At 38.5% G+C, this 22,200-nt stretch overlaps 1 protein-coding gene across 2 annotated transcripts; it reads right to left on the bottom strand.

Annotated features, from left to right (window-relative positions):
- Positions 1 to 70: 70 nt before the first annotated feature.
- znf652 (zinc finger protein 652) lies at positions 71 to 22,200 on the bottom strand. Of its 2 annotated transcripts, none has more exons than XM_077212309.1 (7): positions 21,671 to 22,200; positions 13,275 to 13,540; positions 10,833 to 12,016; positions 6,469 to 6,616; positions 6,190 to 6,305; positions 3,369 to 3,513; positions 71 to 2,652 (listed from the first exon to the last, which is right to left on the bottom strand). In XM_077212309.1, exons 3-7 carry the CDS (start codon positions 11,817 to 11,819, stop codon positions 2,084 to 2,086), a joined length of 1,965 nt encoding a protein of 654 aa, XP_077068424.1. In that variant the 5' UTR covers positions 11,820 to 12,016; positions 13,275 to 13,540; positions 21,671 to 22,200; the 3' UTR covers positions 71 to 2,083. The 2 variants fall into 2 exon arrangements, with proteins under 2 accessions (XP_077068424.1, XP_077068425.1); XM_077212310.1 differs by lacking the exon at positions 21,671 to 22,200 and adding an exon at positions 21,568 to 21,642.

Genomic DNA, 22,200 nt, shown 5'->3' with positions numbered 1-22,200 from the left:
TTCCCATATATACTGCTTTCTTTCTCTCTCAAAAACCAACTATACAATGTAAAAATTTAGACAAAGTGGCTTGTGGCTAATTCATCTTTTACTAGTTTAAAGTTAGCAGAAAGTGTTAAATGCACAATATAACAAAGGCCAAACATTAATGCAGGTCAAACACGGTGTCTCAAAAACAGGAAAACAATATAAAACAGAACTTAATGAAGATCAGACGTTTCTGTACCATACACAAGGCTAAGAATAAAACAATGCTGAAATTGAGAGGGTAGAGAGGTTGAAACAGACTAGCTGAGAAGAGATTTGATTAAAAACACCTCACAAGAATAGACATTATTATGGTCTGCTTATTTTTCTTATCTAGTAAGGTTTTATTAGAAAGTGCATTCCATCAACTGATGGAGAATGGAGAGAATCCAACAAGTAGCCCAAAACACAATTAAAAAAAGAACATGATTGACAGCCATCTGAACCAATGACAGTATGTCTCGGGTAAAGAGGGCGGGGCATGAAGGCAAAACACAACTTATTATAGGACAAACTAATAATTTGATGTATAACAAGGGATATCAACCAAATCCCCATGTGATTCTCCCCATTTTCCAACAGTCAGCCATCTTTCACGTGTCAGACACATGATAAACAATTCTTTGTCAGTTACACAAACCTTTTACTTGTCAGTAAAGTGCAGAGGACAGATGGTCTAACGAGAGAGGACAAAAAAAAATTCACAATCAATCAAGTCTGATTGACTCAACACTTCCCATCACTTTATCTGTGCTGCTCCTAAGGTCACCATTTTAACACTCACTCTCTCTCACACACTCACACACACACACACACACACACACACACACACACACACACACACACACACACACACACACACACACACACACACACACTCAACTCATGAGCATGATAAAGAACCATGTACCAGGAAAAGACAGAGAGCAACTAAAAAGCAGCTCTTGATACCAGCACCACAGGCATATGATCAGCCACAAAGAGAGAGACACACACACACACACACACACACACACACACACACACACACACACACACACACACACACACACACACACACACACACACACACACACACACACACACACACACACACACACCTCTTCTACATTCGGCTGATGACATGATTAGAAACAAACCCTTTCCACATTTTCCAACCCATTACATAAACTCTCACAAGCAGGCATCTCATTTAAACAAATCTAATTTCATTTTTAAAGTCTCACAGAGGATGTTCATCTACATTATACAAATAAAAATATGGGTTAAGTGAGTTAGATTGTATGGAACATACAGTAAAACTAATTAATGATCTTTTTTTTCACAATTAGTTGCAGTCTACCTATGACACGTCACAGCATCGGTCTTCCTTAACAGTCTCAACCTCCGACTGAACACGCCGGAGAGCTACAGGCATTACCCAGTAAGCATATTTTTTATTGTATTAAAAAAAGAAAGAAAACTCCAATATTTTAATAAAATCACAGACAATAACAATCAGGCAACAGAAAAGTTTCAGTCATATAGACTACACTGAGTTAACTGCTTAAGTGCTGTATACTATGTTTTTGTGACGACTTGTGTACTAGAATATTAATATTTTCCGTTGTCGGGAAGACCTGCATTTCTAAAGACACGGCATTTGTGAAATGTAGACCTTTAACTTGTGGACGTTGAACCCGTAGAACCTTTGCAACAGCAGCTGAATCGATAAAGAGGCAGAGAAAGAGAAGAAACGTGTTGTGCCATTGAAACCCTAATGGCATCTTGATCATTGTGACAATAGTTCGAAGTGATGTGAAGTGAATCCTAGTAATGCTTTATGAAGTTCTTGAGAGCTGTCTAACAATCCTGTTTGGTCACGAGTGCTAGTGGCAATTAAGTTTGTAGTTTCAGTTTTGAATCACACACACATACACATACATGTTGCATTTCACCGAGTTCCAGCTTTCTGATTCCGGTGAGAATTAAACTGATGTATGACGTCAGTCTGTCCGCCCTATTCTCCAGCGAGCACCTGATTTCACATTAGTGAGTTTGTGTTCAAGAGAGTGTTTCAGTGGTGTTGCGGAGCGGCGCCCTGTCGCAGATAGGCGTCTTCGTGGGCGCAGTGGTTTATTGGCTCGCTCTTAAATAGGGCGGGGGGAGGAGGCAGGATAGAAGGCTGCACTGAGATTGGCTGAGGGGCGTGTCCTGTGTGATGGACAGGAGTATGAGTGTGGGCAGGGTGATGTTGTGTGGGCACGGTCTGCATGTGCAAATGAGAGAAGCCATGAACGGTGACCGCTCGTTGCGGCAGAGGCCCTCCCGTGGCAGGACTGACCATTACGGGGCCCACGGGCGTCGACTGAGCGGGCTGGGTTGGGGTAGGGGTGTGGCTTGAAGAAGGGGTGTGGCCGGTAAGGTGAATGGAAAGCCCCATGCTGGCAGGCTGAAGGGTCACCGGACTGGTGACCCGGAAACACTTCTCTCGGTGCGCCTTAAGCATGTTGGAAAAGCGGAAACGCTGGCCGCAGATTTCGCAAGGGTACGGCTTTTCCCCAGTGTGCGTGCGCCGGTGCCGCTTCATATTGGGCCGACTGGTGAAACTCTTCCCACAGATCTCACAGATGAATGGCTTCTCACCTGAAGAGAAACAGAAGAATGGGAGAGAGAAATGAGATCTTGTTTCATTCACTGGCAATAAAGCCACACGGGCAACAAGAGTAGTATGCGTTAAACATGTGGTGTGTGGCGTTATTATAGAGAACATCTGGGAGTGTTTAACCACAAGAGTTTAAATGTGTTCACTACAAGGTTGAACTCTAAAATTACACATGTAGATCAACCAGTAAGGCATTCGAAGAATAAAAATCTTCAATAAACCTTAAAGAAACTTTTTAATTTAGATTTTCTTTAATTAGGTCTTTTCAACAACACTAAACAAATTAATATTTTTGAACGGAATTGTTCTAGTCTTGTTTTATGAACTTATACAAACTTATTTTAATAGCAAATGGATTAAGTTTTATTTTACAGTAAAATGAATAAGAGTAACTTCCAAATATTCAAGAATTGTGTTACATTAGTTCTTCATTTTAATAATTAATTTTTAATTAAAATTGAACAAATTGAGTTTTTTGGAGTGCAATATCGACATGCTCCACATAGTGTAACATTTAGAAAGTCTACAAGTAATTTTATTGTTGAAAACCTAACAATTTTTCTAGTTTTGCTATAAAAAAAAAAGTGTACTGCAAATTTAATTTGGTTTGTTATATAACGCAATGGCATTCATTTTTAAGTGTGCCCACGTTTTGGGGGAGACACAAGTTTTAAATGTTTGTGTTTGTGCACCTCACCTGTGTGTGTCTTCATGTGCTCATCGAAATACTGCTTCATGTTGAAGTCTTTGCCACACCACTGGCACATAAACTGCTTGTGTCCTATGTGAATGCTCATATGAGACCGCAGCTGGTATTTGTACTGGAACCTCTCGTCGCAGTTCTGCACACACACAAACAGAAATAGACAGCTGGGTGGATGCTGGTTCAGCCTCACTTCAAATCAGGGCCAGACTGAAGCAATCCCAACTTTGTAATATGATCATAATAACCTGTCATTACTGTTCATAAGCCTGTCATTAACATACTATTTATAGGAAGCAGGTCAATCCCACTCATTCAGACTCTCTCATATGGCACCTTTAAGTGAAACCAATGAGCCCCACCCTGACCACCCTCACGAAATGTACACACCCCATAATGCGTTTTCATGGAAAAGATGCCCAAAAAAGCAAAGAGAGAATACATAAAATACAAATGCAAAATGAACCTGTACAGAGCGAACTGATCCTCACACTGTTTCGAAGAGTGATGAAACACGTTTCCATCGACCGGCAATTTGTCTGTCCACAGTTTGAAATTTTCACTTAAATATTTGCAAAAGTTAAATTTACATTTGAAATCAAAAAACAATTTCAGTAAGATTTTTAAATCGAAAGTCCACAAGAGGACACAATAAATATAAATCAAACAGCAACGTGTTACATTGTTTATTTTAAAGCTACACTATGTAACTTTTTTGGGGGGATAAAATAACAAAATGTTATTAATGAGAGAGTGAAAAAAATCCATCTTCTAAACTGTGTCTTTACCAAGATACACTTCGATAAATCCATAATAATGATTTATGTTTTAGAGCTGTCAGGACGTCAGGTCATATTTGTAAAAGTAAAAGTAAAAGTAGATCCGGCTGCAGGTAGTATTAAGCTAAAAGTAGATGAGAAAAAAATGGAATGGCAAACTTCAAAGGAATAACCATCTGTAAAGACAAAGTAACCATTATTCACTTGTCCATCCGCTCTGATAAGATGTCCAGTGTCTCGAACCACATTCATCTGTGAAGAGATGAGCAGTAGCGCAACAAAAACAAGACGCATGCATTTTTATGTTTTAGCCGCTAGAGAACAATCATTTTAAACTAAAGTGCATACAATTATATAATCATAGTTTTGCATTCTGAGAAAAATGAGATTTAAATTTAGTCTACATATATATTTTGCTCTGACTGTAGCGTCAAATTGTAATCCGTTAACAGATAGTTTTCTAACCTCCTAGGTTGGTACATTCGCTAAAAAAGGCAGAGGGAAACCTAAGCCAAAAGTATAATTTAATCGAAAAAAACCCAGGATATTTCCTAAAATGCTAAAGTCCAAATGTATTTTCTGTTGTGTATTAGCACACAAACAAGTGCTCTTGTCACAGACTGCCAAACAGCACTTTCAGAAAAGCTCCAGTCTGGTTACATAAATGGGCCAAAAGATGTCAGTAAACAAATCCAACAAACAAAATGCTATAAACAGTAATAAGCTAGTCTTTATTCACGCTCTTTTTCAAATATACAGAAATACAGTGTTGTTTGTGCATGTCAACATTCTGCTGTGGATATTGCGTTTTATAGCATTCCCAAAAACAAATTGAAGCTGTAAATATGGACAAGTGGGAAACTCAAACATTTATGAATATAATTATTTTAATACTGTTTGTTTAATACATTATTGCACTTCAGGAATGTATTTTAGAGTTTCAAATGACACATTAGTAAAGTGTTTTTTGTTTTCAAATGGCACTGGTGTTTAAAACTGCAAGAAACCGTCAAACACTAATAAATGGGGGATGAAGATTGGAAAGCCATGAAGTCAACAGAGAGGGATGTACATATAAAAACAGCTCAGTTGTGCTCCTATTAAGTGAAAAGAGGATTTTCTGGAGCAGAAGAAGGGTTTATGTAGAGAAGTGGTTAACAACTGGTTCAGTACCAAGACCTTACATTGGACATCCAACAATGACTAAACACTATACCAACCTCGTAACCAGAATTATATCTTCGACCTTGCATAATCTAGGAATTTATAATTTTGTAATTTATGGTTTTCAAGGATGAGCATGTCATTAACACATCCTTAACGGGACTATGTGTAGTTTTTTAGGTATTTTATTATCTAAAAACAATATTTTTATTCATAAATATGTCCTCAATGGTGTACAAATACCTCTGCCAATTATCTGACTTATCCTCGTAAATGAAGAATTTATTATCTTTATATACATGTGACGAGTAGGTCCACGTAGGCTTCCATGTCGTTCCGCCATCTTGAAAAACTATAATAGCAGAGAGGGACAAAAAGTACTAGGCCAACGCGTTTCCACAATGCGTTTTCGTTCAGAGTCAGCGTCACGTAAGTGAAAGCAGCAGAAACGGAGGAGCAGAGCAGTGAGAGGCGCTTGTCACTGCCCCCGCAAGTTTAAAAGGCTGCATTGCACTGTTATTATTCATACTGTAACATTCGTTTGTTCGTTGTGTCAAGTTTCAGTTTGTTTGAAATAACAAACCTGTTCACCCGAAGGAAAACTCGGCGAAGTGCAATTAGAAGACATTCTGTCATAGCTTTTTGGTACATAACAGCTACCGTAGATGCAACACGCATATGAAAAAGCGAGGCGCTGGAGAGCACAATTCATTTGAATGCAAAATACATTTTCAGCACTAGATGGGAGAAATTCCTACACAATGTCCCTTTAATACATGATTATATGGCTAGTTTTATTATTTGTATTTCCCATTGCTTTTCCTTCTCTCAATCACAATATCAGTTATGGAGTGTGTCGTATGTGTTCATACCTCACAGCGGAAGGGCTTCTCTCCTGAATGCTGCAGTGAATGCACTTTCAGAGACATGCTGCGTTTAAAAGATTTTCCACAGGTTTCACAGGTAAATGGCATGTCCTTTGTGTGAGCTAGAGACAGACAGAAGACCTATTGTATTAGGCACAAGTATGTTTCTCTAGTGTACTTTGTTGTTATATAGACATTTGAAAAGATATCTTGATGGTGTTTGAGATTTAAGTATTCACTAGGGCAGTGCTGAAGTGTGTCTGTGCGCATGTTTAATATACATACCGACCATGTGCTTACGGACATGGGCCATGGTGTAGAATTTCTTCTCACAAATCTCACAGGCAAATTTCTTCTCTGCAAATCCATGGACAATCTTAATATGCTCGTGGAGGGACCACAGCTTCTTAAAGGACTTATTACATGACACACACTGGGACACAAAAAGATACATTGTTATACAGTACAAGAATAACATATTTAGTAGCATGTCTTCTCTCAGACCCATTTTTTGAGTCTCAATGACACTCTAAACAAGAATGAAGTCTCCCTCTGCTGGTCAGGACTGATATTAACATTTCTAACCTCTAATGCACATCAAATTACAAATTTTATACATCAGTTATTAATTTATTTGGTAATTTATCTGTATTGGACTTTTAATTGTGCATATTCATTTTCTCTATTTTGACATTTAGATTACCTTTGCCACCATCAAAACACCAATATGTTTGCCATAAATGTGGTCAGTTTGGTTTAAAAATCTATAAAAATAAATGTAAGAGGTCGCAAGGTGGGCATTTAACCTCACCAGCATGGGGCAGAAGACAAAGTATTTATATAAATACTTTAGCAAAAGTAATATGTTTTCAATCATATCTGAGTTAATGCTTGTTCAAAACAATCACTTCAGCAAAGTCTGTACTATTTTCTCTTTATTTTGATTAATAAAATAATTTATTTTCGTTCAATAAATATACTGTCGTTAAAATGTGCATTTTAAAAATACAGTAACAAAATTATTTAAAAAGTAAAGATTCTGAAAGCACTGAAGGAGATCATATAAAAAAATGGATATAGCTTTACAGTAGTAACAATAAATATGATATTTTAATGTCACATGTGAAGGCCAAGTATGGTAATTGGTAACCCATATTCAGAATTTGTCCTCTGCATTTAATCCATCATCCAAGTTAGTGCACACACATTAGTAGCAGTAAGTAGTGAACACACGCACACACAAACAAGGAGCAGTGGGCAACCATTTTTGCCTTGGGCGTCCGGGGAGTGATTGGGGGTTCGGTGCCTTGCTTGAGGGCACCTCAGTCATTTCCTGCCAGTATTGACAATCAACCCCGCAAACTTCAGGTTATCAGTCTCACTCTATCCATTAGGCCATGACTGCCCCTCTGCCCCTGAAAACAGTTAAAGGGTAACTAAACCCCTGGTCAGAGCCTGACTCCACCCACTGGCAATATTTGAAAAATGCTGGAAAAGTGGGCAGAGCCCAGCGGAGGGGGGCGTGCACCTGAGACGCATCTCTCTGTAGACAAGGGCTTGGTTAGCTGGTACCCTCTGACATCAGAGAGCACCACAACTTCCAATATGAAAATTCAACTGCAGTAGCCACTGTTCAACCTGACGAGGGCAGCACTCAGACGTTTTTACACCATATATTGTAGAATTAAAACACTTTAAACCCAAATATCATAAAATGTACTCGAATCAATGAACAGCATTTATGAAGCTCCATTCTTACAGATCATTAACTAAAAAAAGTTGTTTTAGTGTTTAGTTACCCTTTAAAGACCCCCTGTGGTGAAAATTTAATTTAAATTTAAGTTTTTAAAGTGCCCCTATTATGCCATTTTAAAGTTTCCTAAAGATTGTTTTGGAGTCTCCTACAACATGTTTACATGCATCAAAGGTCAAAAAGCGGTTTAATTTTCCCATTATATACATTTGCACATAACCACATTTTCAATGATTCTCAAATGACTCGTCAGATGAATCAATCTCTCTAAATTCCTCCTTTCCACGAGCTACTCTGCTCTGATTGGCCAGGCAGCTCAGTCTGTTGTGATTGGTTTACCGTGTACAGCGCACTTGTCAAAAAAAAAAAAGTCCGCTCCGCATGTCTTGAGGCTTCCTACACCGTAAACTAAACAGTAATGAACAATGACGTCGATTTTACCATATCAATCCGAGTGCGAGTCCGATGATGAAACACTGGAAGAAAGCAGTCATTCAACCCGAACCTCCATCTCGACTCCAGCAGGACGTTTCTCGGTGATACACTACTCAGTTTGAGGTACATTATGACATGTTGCAACTGTAATACCTCACCATCAGCATTAACAAGTGCAAGTCCATCAACAAACCAATTATTTTATTTGTACTTATTTATTTACTGAGTATTTTCTAATTTATTGCGGTGAACATGTGGAAACTGTATCAATAACAGTGCATACATTAGCCGAACTCTAGCCTGAATGACTGTAACACTGGCCTAAACTTCAGTAAAACAAATCTTGCTCCATGCTTAATCTTTCCTCAAAGTAGTGAGAACTACAGACAATCTGCATTAATAGACACAGTTATAGGTAATAGTGACCCACAACTGATTACCAGAAGTATTTCAGTAAAAGAGTGATAATGTGAGTTAAACAGTTAGCAGCAGGGGACCAACACAATATAAAACTCAAAACTAAGTATTATGAACAACATCATTCAAGAGCAAGCAGTTTGTGAATCCTACACTGAACTCCGAGATTTGAGAAGCAGTCGTCAGTAAAATAAAGGGAACACAGCAAAAGTTTAGGATTATACTACTGTGGTATCGTGGTAAAGATTAATTTTAACCACTGAATCTTCACATGCTCGTCCTTGGGCAGTGAGAAACAACTGGCTTTACCTTCACATTGTAGAGCAGAGCTTCTTCTCGACATGATAATATTCAGTATCCACAGGAATCAGCTGCAGGTTTGAGCTTCAAGTTTTCCCTGGTGTCTGCGCGTGCGCACGCAATAAGTGGACGGGCAATATGCTAATGTTTCGTCTTGACATCACAACGAAACGGCTTATGACTCGTTTGAAAAAGTATTAATTTCATTGACTCAAGAGTTGACTCTTACTATTGAAAGACAATAACTTTATATACGCACTTTATATGCACTTTCAGATGTAAAACTTTGCAGGATGTTTTCATTCACTTAGAGCTGTTACACACTACATGAAAGGTCATTTTCAAAAATCCATAATAGGGGCACTTTAATGTTGTTTATATGTCTATGTGGTGTTCTTAATGTGCTTTAAGACAAATCTTGCGCAATGTCATAAGTCAACTCCATTGCTGAGCATTTTCTCCTTAAAACTGCAGTGAATTAAAGACAGTCTCAAAAATGCTGTTTGCAATCACTGGTGTTTCTGACGTCACAAACTACCTTTTAACCAAATCACAATTGTTCACATTGACAATCAGTCAAGGTGCGGGCTTTAGCACATCATCTCAAGAGAAGCCTGAGAGTCTGGATGTCCGAACTGAACCGGTGTTTTCAAAGTCAGAAAAGTGTTAGAAGCCAGGTTATCCCGTTATATTTTTCTGTTGATATGAAAATCAGGTACATTTAGCAATATAGCAGGTGAATTATGTATATGATGGTAATTACGATGTTATGATAAACTATATATATTTCAAACCGTTTCTGGATGCTGACTGCCAGAAGGCAGCTGTCTGAGGTGGCGAACGGGAAAATGGTTTGTGTAACATTAGCAGCACATTGTTAGCTGTTTGATAAAGTAGTCAAGCAAACACCTAATCATATTAATTACCGTTATGTGTCCGACGTTGTAAAGAGTGATACATAAAACCCATTACCATTCTGATACATTGTCTTGTAGACGAGCCTGTATAATTCACTCTTCCACTTCTTCTGAATCAGTTTCTGGTTTAAACATATGGCTGAATTAAACCAGTATTTCCACTTGCCATTGTGCAGCATTTACTACAGTAAAGTTGACCCGAGTGAATCAGTTTAGAAACTGGTGTCAGTGAGTGGAAATAAATTTCTCTCACAGGTTTATATATGTCATTTTGGATATCAAAGATGACTTTTAAGGGATACATTTTTTGACTACAGGGATAAATTTTTTGACAACAGGGTGGCTTTAACATAACTGTTTTATATTTCAATATATTTTAAAATGTAATTTACTCCTGTGATCAAAGCTGAATTTTCAGCATTATTACATTACATCATTACAGTCTTCAGTGTCTCATGATCTTTCAGTAATCATTCTAATATGATGATCAAGAAACATTATACAAATGTTTAAACTATCACTTTTAATCAATTTAATGCATACTTGCTGAATAAAAGTATTAATTTCTTAGTTACTGACCCCAAACGTTTGAAAGGTAGTGTTTTTTTCTTTTCTTCACTACAAAATTCAGTGAGATTGAACAAAAAAATCTGTCCCTCACAGCCTTATTTCTGCTTCCGCCTCATTAAATATGGCCTCTTCCATAATGAAAGATTATTAACAATATTATTATTATTAAGAATACTCGTGAACAGTGTACAGTGCCATATATTTTGATTGACATCATTTACTAAACATGAGGCATTTCCATAAATAGATCCTCTTACCTGGATGTTCTTCTCGCAGTCCGTCTGCTGGTGAAGAGCCAGTTCACTCTCCAGCACAAACTTCTTTCCGCACTTGTCGCAGATCTGCATGCGTCTGTGTGTCACATTCATGTGCTTCTCCAGGTACCAGCGGGTGTTGAACACACGTGGACATTTTTCACACACTAGCGTCTCTCTCTCCTCACCCTCTCCCTTGGCTCCGGAGGCAGAGGCGGCGGATCCTTTGGCCTCCTTGGCAGGTCTACGCTTTTGGCGCGGGGAGTTTGCATTCTTCCTCCGCCCCCTAGTTGTCACACCGGCGTTCGTTGTGGTTACGTTTTCTGTCGACGAAGGGGCTACACGACGACTCTTACGACGCGGCGAAGAAGCCGCTCGACCCCTGTGCGCCCGTTGCGCTCTTGTTCGCCGATTGTTGTTCTCCTCCTCTTCATCTTGATCGTCCTCATCGCTGTAGTCTTCTTCAATGCTGTCATCTTCTTCTTCCTCCTCCTCCTCCTCCTCATCATCATCATCTTCTTCTTCCTCACTATTGCTCTTGTCGTCTCCTGCAGTGTTCGTACTTTCCGCGTCATCTCCTTTGGATACGTGCAGAGTCTGATTATTGAGGTTGACCTCTACGATGATCTGCCCTCGTTTGAATTCGTCCTCTGCCCCAGCTCCCTCTTCAGCTTCAGAATCTTCTGACGTCCCTCCATTTCCACTCTTCGTCACAGCTGCTCCGGACCCTTCCCTGTAAAATGGTTGAGTCGGGGTAGGATGGGGATTCAGGTCAGAGGACATATGAGACTCTGGCCTCAAAGCCATTGTGTTGTCAATGACCACAGAGTAAGGTTTGGCTTCTCGCTTGTACAGTTTCGCTGATAGCTCGGCATCGGGAGCGGAAGCGTTGTGGAAGTACGTTTGTGAGGGTTGAGTCATTTGCCCCTCCTCTTGCGACATCGTCTCTGGGCCGGACACCTCCTCCTTCAATGTCTGGCAGGACTTCATCGGCAGCCGATTGCTTGCTTGAATCAAAGTGTTTGCCTCTTTACGTTTGAAATGAACTACTGTTTGCTGTCAAGGATGGTACAGGAGATAATGTACCCCTCCTCTCGAGTGAATGAGAGGAGGGCAAGAGAGTGTAAAGGAGGAGAGAAGATCAGAGATGCCTTAGCCTAGACCAAACTGAGCCTCCATTACGTTCACTAGGGTATTAAAGAAAAAGAAAGATATATGAAAAAAGTGAGACTGGAAGACGAAGAAAGTGAATAAGACTTAACAGTTCAACACACATTATAGGACTGCAGATTAATCGCGATAAAACCAGAAATCGCAATATAGATATTGCAATGACTTAATTAAATGAGTGAAGTGCAGCATTGTGTTCTTTTACATGCAAGCAGCTTCTGATCCGCTGTTTTCAGTGGCTCAGAGCGGCTTGGTTCGCATGTCTGCATGTGCTCTGAGTTTGGGTCACTTATATCGTGTATTTGGGAACGCAACATGCGTCAACCATCTTCAAAAACGTATAATAAGATATGTTAAAGCTTAATGGTTAAACACTTAAAAATGGGAAAATAAATGATCATTTTAGTAATGATAAATTTTACATTTGTACTGTAATTATTTTTCTTTAAAAAAATTATTTTACAGTGAAATATTACAATAGGAATATTTCTTATTTTGTTTAAGTCATTTTATGGCCAAATTGTGCAGCCCTACAAAAAAACAGGAGCATCTTTTTTAATGGCAATTTTTAAACAGACTTTTTCCCCCCCAAATCGTTTCACCCCATAATAGGGCTTGGCGATATGGCCAAAAAAATATACTTCATAGATCTTGGTATTTTCACTTTTTTTTTTTACTTAAAAGAAAAAAAATCACATCCTGCCCAATGATGTTCAACAAACAATGTTCATATTGAAGGCTATGAAAACAAATATAGTGAATGTAACCATGTAGGCTGCATATTTTAGCAATATGTATATTTTAGTCAGAATTATTGTGCTTCTATTATATTGTGCTCCGTCTGTTTTTTGCGCATGTGCTCATTCACTGAAGTCAGAGAACTTTAGCAGAGATTCACTCCTGACAGCAAAATGGACATTTTTGTTTCTAACTGTTACGTCCCTATTTTTGATGTCTAGGGAAATAAGCACTTTTTAAAAATGGTGTGTGCACCTCAATGTACAGGACAGAGCAAGAAAAAGAAGCCGCAGATGCAGATTTACAGATGCAGAACATACCTGTGAAATGCAAGTTAATATAAAGCATGTCTCATATTTAGGACAAATTGGATGATGCACTTTCCCCACAGCAGCTCACTCTGCGCTCTCTGCTATTTTTTTTAGATGTGCTCGTATCAAACTACTGTATATCGATATAAGCTGCATTGCCTCATTCCATATTGTTCATTAAAAATATGTCAATATAACGTACAAACTCGAACCTCAAAGTACTCACATGAAGTCTGCCTCACAGTGCAACAACATGCACATATTTCATCCTGATCCAAATGAAAGTTGAAAAACTTCACTCTCTCAACAGCATCTCGGTTTCACTTGGAAAGACAGTAGCGGCACCTCATCTGCAATCTCTGCTGATTCAGACACATAAGCCACCTCCTTTCAGTCAGTGATGTGATGGTGTCTCTGCACCGCTGAACTCAAAGCTTAGATCTCGCAGTCATTACCAGCTGCTCCAAACAGCACCCTGCAGCCAGACACTACCTGAAAGAGAGGAAGAAATTATGTAAAAGATTGTGAAAGGAATGAAAGACAATTGAAAGCAATTATCTCACGAGTCAACTGAGATGTCACATTTATTTCTGTACATCAAAGCAGGTAAATGAACCACAACTACCATTGAAACAAGAGCAGTGTGTCATCAAACAAATTTTCAAGAACGGTACGATACGGCTTTATACGTGGCAGCATAACACAACACCTCTGCAATTACAGTCATTGCAGTGACTGTTACCTGGTAAAACCTTCTGGTCTCCAAATCAGGTGCCATTCATCATTTATATGTATTTGTGAGTGAGTGAGAGAGAAAGCAAGAGAATAAGAGAGGGAAAAAGAAAGAGAAACGAAACTGCAGCCTGGTTAAGGTGTAGACATCTAGAATCTCACTACTAATCAGATACACACACCAGACCGCAACCATTTCGCTTCTCAGCGTAAGTGTGTGTGAGCAACTCAAAATTAAACCACAAGAAGTTGAGTACAGAAAACATTCACATAATTGGTAAAAAAAAAAAAACCAAGTAGGCCTGTAGTGATTATTTAATCTGATCATGAATGTTTACGATTATAGTAAACTTTAAATTAGTCACATATTGCAATCCAAAAAATGGGCATTTTTATGCCTCTTTCTGGTGCAGTGGTGCATTACAAGGTGACCCATTTGAAAACATGAAAGTCAATAAGAAATAAATATTTTATTAATGCATAATATTCTAGCATTATTGAAATAATAATAATTCATTAACCCAAGAGTTTTTTTTTTATATTTTAACATTTTATACACACACACACACACACACACACACAAATACATGCATACATGTGCAAAAAATGTGTAAGAAACCGTGATACATTCTTTCAGGATTCTTTGATGAATAAAAGTTCAAAAGAACTGCATTTATTTTAAACCAAAATCTTTACTCTCACTTTTGATTAAAAAACTTTTGAACAGTAGTGAACTATATTGTTCAAAGTTTTGGGGTCTATTTAACAACGAATCCGGTGAAAATGGTTTACACAAAATATTAAGCAGCTAAGCTGTTTTTTAACGTTGATTGTAATAATAAATGTTTTTTGAGCATCAAATCATTATTTGAAGGATTTCTGAAAGATCATGTGACACTGAAGGCTGGAGTAATGATGCCGAAAATATAGATCATTCACGAATCAGATCATTTTTCAGATCAGCAAAAAAAGTGGAACGAGAGACTTCTATATATATATATATATAAAATTCTTACTGAACCACAACTTTTGAACGGTATAGCATGGTCAAAAATATACATACACCTTGCAGAATCTGCAAAATGTTAATTATTTGAACAAAACAAGAGGAGTCAAATTATTTTTATTTTTAGTACTGTCTTGAATAAGATATTTTACATAAAAGATTTTTACATTTAAACTTAAAATTATAGCTGAATTTATAAAAATGACCCTATTCGAAAGTTTGTATACACTTGTTAATACTGAGTGTGCATTGTCCATGACTGTTTTTTCATTTTGTGGGTTAAAGGGGTGATTGATTATGATTTCACTTTTTAAAACTTTTTAGTTAGTGTGTAATGTTGCTGTTTGAGCATAAACTACATCTGTAAAGTTGTGACGTTCAAAGTTCAATGTGAAGGGAGAGATTTTCTTTTACAGAAAACGCTTTTTAAGGACTACAACAAATGGCTGGTAGGGACAACAACGAGCTTCTTCCCGGGTTGTTGACATCACCTGTTTTCGGCTTCATCGAAAACAATGTGTTCAACCAGACTGGGGAGAGAGGAGCTATAATAATGCAAAATATGTGAAAAATAATGTTTTTTTAACAATCAAGCATGAAAACATATTCTAGTACAACCCAAAAACAAAATCAAGACTTCATAAAAGGGCATAATAGGACCTCTTTAAGTCCTTTGTTCATCCTGAACTGTTAAACTGAGCAATGTTCTTCATTAAAATCCTTCCAGCATCATATTTGAACACTTTCCAGCAGTGACTTGATTTTGAGATCCATCTTTTCACACTGAGGACAATTGAGGGACTACTACAGACAACTACTACAAAACATGCAAACATTCACTGATGCTCCAGAAGGCAACATTTTGAGTTTAACTACATTACACATAGTCATATTTCGTCTTCTGGAAAACAAGTATCTTCTGTAGTATCTTCTGAAGGGCAGTACTAAAGGAAAAAAAGATCTTTAAACAAAATAAGAAAAATGTATTCACATCCTGTTCCAAAGTTTAACCATGTATAATTCCCCCCGATAATTAAACAAAATTTGCAGAAAAGACAATTATTACAATAACTATTCAACTAAATGTTTGAGCCATTTTTTTTTTTTAAATCTGTGTGACATCCATTTAACAGAGAGAGATTCAACCGAAACAGGAGACAGTTATACATTCAAGTACCAAAATGAGACCACAAGTTTCAGTGTGAGTGATTCGTAACGGGTGTGGGGAGGGTGTGTGCGCTCAAGGAATGGCCATCCCCAATCAATGGCTCTTTTATATGACAATATGCAACAATAGACCAAGGGATCAAAAGTCAGAGTGACCCTATAAATTAATCAAGTTCAAAACAAGACCCCTCCTCACATAATGACTCAACTCGGTCAAAAACAACAGCACCTAAACAACAAGTAAACAGAAGCCACAAACAGGAAAAATATCTGTTTATGCACTGCTGCTCTTAACGGCTTCAACCTTGACTTCCTGGCTCTCTGTGAACGTCTCTGTTCCGTTTGAGTGTGTGTGCGCCAGTGGTCTGTGTGAGCTGAACAATTGTTTCGGTGAAATATTCACGAGTCTGTAGAACAATAATGCATTGTAAAGCATTGGCTGTGGACAACATGTATTACATGATCAAATCTAAAGCCTTGTGACAACCAAGACAATCACTGTCTAGTCAGAATGCTGCATGCAGCATCAGAGAAGAGACCAACAGTGTGACTCACATTAACCCGCCGCCAAACTAGAAAAGCATACCTTCAATTTTTCAAAGAATTTTACTTCTGGATCAACGCTGGGATTTCTTTCAATAAATGTTCATCAGACACATGGCAACACTTGGTGCCTTTGACTGTCTGAGTGCTGCACAGATGCAAACGGCACATTTTGTATTGAGAAAGTTACAGACTTAAATGGATCACAAGCCTTGTTGACTCATCAAGGTGCGTGCGAACATCTAGATAAAAGAAAGTGAGTTCACTCTATCCTGTGGCAGCAGGAAAGGATGTCTAACACTGCGTATGCATATATGTGTGTGTGTGTGTGTGTGTGTTCCTATAGTGAGCTATACTGTGAATGTATGCACTGTCTGATTTGAAAGGTCATGACTATCATGTGTCTGATGGGGAGGAGGCGGCATCTGAATGATAAAAAGCGAAAAAAGGAAACAGTTAGGCCAGCTAAAACAGAAATGTAAAGTCAGAAGAGAAAGGGTATAACGTTGAAACGTATACGGTTGACCTTTGAGTCTCCTTTAGGACATGTAAGGCTTCTTTACAACACATTAAAGGGATACTATGACTTCCAAACCTGTGTTATGTTCCACACAAGAAAAAGTCACACAGGAGAAAAGAAACGACATGAGGGTGAGTAAATTGTGAGATTTTTCATTTACTATTACTTTAAGGCCAATATCTCCATATTCATGTTTTAACTACACATTGTCATAAACCCTAATTCAAATCAATAAACAGTGAGTTGTTTTGGCAAATGATTGATGTCTCACAAATAAAAGTTCACCCTATTTTCTAAATGCATGTTATTGATCTTATTGTGAATGATTCATCCATGCATGTTCCTTTTTTTTAAACTTGTTTTGACCTTGTCATTTTTTATCAAAATATCAATTAACTCAAACTTTCAGTGAAACAAGACTTCTTTCTGTTGACTTCCCCGTTCATTTCGTCAGTTTAAACCCCGCCCCTTTCTTTCAATCAACTGCATGCTTGAATTCAGATCTGCCTCCACCCAATCAACAACCAATGGATTTTACCAAGACCCCGCCTACATTTTGTTTTTCATTTTGAAAAATCCGTTTAACTCAGATGCACGTCACAATACGGAAGAAAAGATCTGTCGCTACTTCAGTTACATTTAGACTTAGAAAAAATATCAGTTCATTAATCAGGTGTAGGCTAGTTTTTGGATGCAGCCAGTAAAGACATCACAACTGAACTATGTTTTCTGTTTACTCATTTTATTGTATTATTTCATCCTTTTATACCCAATTCATTCAACAGACTAATAACAACTCCAGTAACAATTTCTTCAGCTTTATATTCAATAGCAGTGCATGAAACTCAGATTCATGCTTGTGCTGTTTACAGAAACACAACTGATCAAAAATATTTAAAAACAAACCGTTTAAAACCTTGCATGTTAACTATTAAGGGTGACTTAATTCGCCTGAATCATGCAGCGCTCCTGCAGCGTCAGTTTACATTACTGAATTGGCCACACATACACGCGTCTAAACCTACCCACACAAACAAAACCATATACACAAACAAACACCTACACATATACAATTATTATACACACACAAACACATACCCACACAGATACAGCCATATACACACACCTCCACCTTTCTTCCTGTGCGCTTTGCAACTTTCTGAGAATTGGAAAGCGCAGCATATGTGACCACAGCATGGGTGCATAAGGGGTCACACACCTCAGAGCGTGTGCGTCGGAGTTATAGGAAAGTAGCCGGCACGCATAACGCATACTGTACATATATTTCAAAGACTGTCCTGGCAAAATCGTCACTTTAAATAACAAATGATGCTCAACATTCATGTTAAATAGACTTGTAATGTAAATTCTTTGCTAAAGATCTGCAAAAAGATAGTTAAAACAGCTTTGTCACTCATAACCCATCAGAGGGACTCCAGAAATGCAGATTCTCACGGTGCTCTGGGTGCTGCAACAGAATCTACCAACACATCTGAGGAGGAAAGGAAGGAAAAAGCACCACCTATTTACACGTGCACAAGAATTCAAGGTGCATGCGTTCAAATCTACAAATCTGTCTGTGTACAGCAACGTAAAGGCTTAGAGTTTGCATGCTGTGGTGCCATGAAGAAAAGCAGGGAGAAATTTGGTGTGAAAGTGTGATGACAAACTCAATGATTGAATTTTTCTCATTTCATGACTGACGCGTGCAACTGAAGTTTCGCAATGCCTCGGGCCGCTCCTCTCATCATCTTGAGCAAGTAGGTGTATGATAAATGTGACTAATCCTGGGTTTCCTCGCACATGAGAAACAAGCTGCTGATTGGGTGACAATCACAGAATCAAAATCTCTACCACCAATGAAATTACTCACCTTTTAGCATAAATATCCCAATCAAGTGTTACTGATTCAAGGACTGAGGATCAAGAATATGACCCCATAAGCCCCCCGATCTCACCTTGTCCAATCAACCATGAATAAATTAAACTCATTTAATTACCAAAACCACTTTAATCTATTTAATTGATATTGCAGCCAGAATAACCTTTCATGGTCAGACTTTAAGGTGGATTTAGTGCACAAGAAATGACTTTAGGACTGGTTTATGCAGGTTAAGCAAACATTACATTCAAGTGACTGAAAGCAAAACACTAACCTACCAACTCAAAGCCTTTAATACAGGACATTTTAATGCAGATGATATGATTGGCCCAGACAGTGAGAGCATAAAAAATGTGTCAGAATTGGTTGCAAATAAGATGACATCTTAAAGTCGAAATGAAAATGAACCCCATCTATATTCTAAATGCAAGGACCAAGTCACTTCCCCATATATTTTATTTTTTGAAAGACTGCTAAACTCAAATATACGGAAGAAGAGATATCACTACTTCCGTTTCCCTGCGACTTTAAAGGCAAAGTGTGCATCACTGCAACACTAGTGTCAAATAGAATTTTAAAAGTAATATATACTGTTATGACACACACAGCAAAGTCTGCAAAGCTGTGCGTTCATGTGCTTTTGCTGTGATTTCTGCACAGAGATATGGAAGCATCTTGACAGGCAGCAAATGCAATGATTGGACAAACATTTTTTGGTCCTGAGACTTCAAAAGAAGATATATGTTTTAATATTTAGGTCTAAAGAAAGTTTCAACCAGTATAACAAAAAGTGTTAATAAAACAAATAGCCTGCCCAACCTTTAATAATTGCGTGGATTATTTTGTTTTTGTAAAAACAGCAGAACTCACAATTTTGAGTAGGGTTTTCAAACCCAGATTAAAAAGCAGAACAAATCCCTCTTCTTAAATTAAAAGAGTGAAATGCTCCTTTACCCGGGGTTAAAAAGCGTTTTAGAACAACGATAACCCGGTGTTAAGCACAGTGTGAAAAGCCCTTTTTAGAATAAATGTTAGTACGGAAGTTATTGATGAATCATGTATGTTCATGAAAACATTCACACACAAATTTGCGCATCCACCAGCTTAGTGAGTAAGACCGTTTTAATACTTTACACTTCTTTAGTCACCTCTGCATACAAGCTGGAATAAAGCATTTTAACGTCAAAAATTACACTTCACCTTTAACAAGTTCAGATATTTTTCATAGCAGGAGACCATCATTGCAGATCCGCCAAAGACACAGATGCTTTGAAGCCTAATATACTGTCAGTCTACAAAATGTTCTATCAACTGTGAGTCTATCAAGTCTTTTTGGTATAAAACAATTTTTAAAGAGCTTTATTTCCAAAATAGTTTTAAAGTTAAGAGGGGATCATGCAGTTTAAATTAAAAATATTTAAATATAACAATTTTAATAGCAGGAGGGCCCTTAATAAAAATTATATTATACTCGAATATGATATGATACCTACGACACATGAATTGGCATCTACCACCATCACATTGCAGCCTGAACGTGTGAATGAAATGTTATTAAGACGGCATCGTGAAGATGTTTAGAAAAAAAGATAAGGTGAACAAAACTGATACTAATTTAAAGGTTTCTGAATGCTAAAAGGCCTTGATTTGTGGATCTCAAATGGCATTGTGAATTAAACAAGCTCTGGAGAAAATCTCTTCAATGAAGTTGGTGAGACTTCCATTACCAGCTTTGAAACTGGATAAGGGAAGCGGGGAAATAATCTCACAAAATAATGTGCTTTCTGGCTTGTCAGGTACAGAAATGCATCACGGCTGTTACTGACTACGTTTAACATAAAAAGAGACATCAAATTTTAAAAAAGGCGTAACACAAATAGCAAAATTCCTTCGCCCCATTCTCCTAAAATCAGCGCTAGCAGCTCGAGCTAACGCTGCCGTTTGAGAAGGGCCTAGCGCGCGCATCCACAACACACCTTCAAACTCCACCACGTCCACCCCAAAAATGAGGGTAAAATACTGCTATAGAGCGCAGTTGGGTCAGCCTATACTGTCAGAACAGTTAGAAAAGGAGCAAAGGGTGAGTGGCAACTCACTGGCAAAGAGTAACTTTTTTGGGAAAGCGACGCAAAGAAAGGGTTAAATAGAAGGAAACATTGGTTGGTCGGGACGGCAGGCGTGCAGGCCGTTCGGCTAGCAGAGCTAACAGCCCGAGTGCACGCGCATATACAGCTGCGTGCAATGGACTCCAGCCACCGCAGGACTTGGTTTTGCAAAATTGTTTAATGTAATCGCAAAAAAGCACCATCGAGATGATTTTAATCGACCGCTTTATTAGGCGCATGCAGCGGCAATTAACTTAGGCTGTTTAAGCCCATGGCTCATAGCAAGCTAACATCCTCGCAGAGTACGACTTTCACTTTTTTACACCCCCAAACCGCCCAGATTTATACTCCTTCAGAGATTTTTCTCATTCATACTGACATGCCCTCACGGTTTGCGAGCAGCTAGTTCCAGAAGACTCTCAATGCATTTGTATGCAAAACGCCATTTGCCAAGAAAACAATAACATTTCTGAAGATTCCTTTTCTTTCTGAACAAAACCCTGCAAAGCGAGCGGTAAAATTAAGTCGTGCCGTACATTGCTTGTCACTGTGACAGCATCATACCTTGACAGATGTTCAAGGGGTGGTTATATGCATGCGACAAACAACTGTCATCGCTGTAAATAAATGCAAAAGCAGAAATTAACTTGTAGCGAAGAGTACTCACCCGAGACACGAGCGCCCTCTCCCTCATACTGTGCACCTCAAGTTGTGTAGGGGTCGGATAAAACACAAATCTAGCTACAACAACAAAAAAACGATTTGCTTCAGATAAACTATTGCTCGGCGGACCCCGTGAGTTTTTACGAACAGCGAACAGTCGCATGCACGCGCAGACGAACTATCGTAAATCGCTCTGGTTTGCTTCTAGACGGTCCGAGCTCACCGCTTTTCTGGTTTACAAGCCATCGCTACGTGGCCTAGGTCTCGCGCATCAACCATTCTCCGAGTTCATCCGAGGCTCCCGAGCCGCCGCTGTCTGCACTGGAGAAAGCGCGCGTGGCGTTGTTTTTTTTTTTCTTCCCGTCCTCAAACAGCAAAACCAGACAGGGTTCAGTGCGCGCGCTCGTCTTCCTCCCTGCGGTGAAGCACATCGACAAAAGTGACTTCTTCGCTTGGTGGAACGTTTGCTTAACTAAAGGAGAAAATGCAGCTGCCAGTTTAACACTGTGAGAAAGCACTAACAATTTTGAGAAC

Source organism: Siphateles boraxobius, unplaced genomic scaffold (genome assembly GCF_051911475.1).
Source record: "Siphateles boraxobius isolate OS27281-9 unplaced genomic scaffold, OSU_SipBor_1 66, whole genome shotgun sequence".
Taxonomy (NCBI): Eukaryota; Metazoa; Chordata; class Actinopteri; order Cypriniformes; family Leuciscidae; genus Siphateles; species Siphateles boraxobius.
This window is presented reverse-complemented; position numbering and strand designations above follow the sequence as displayed.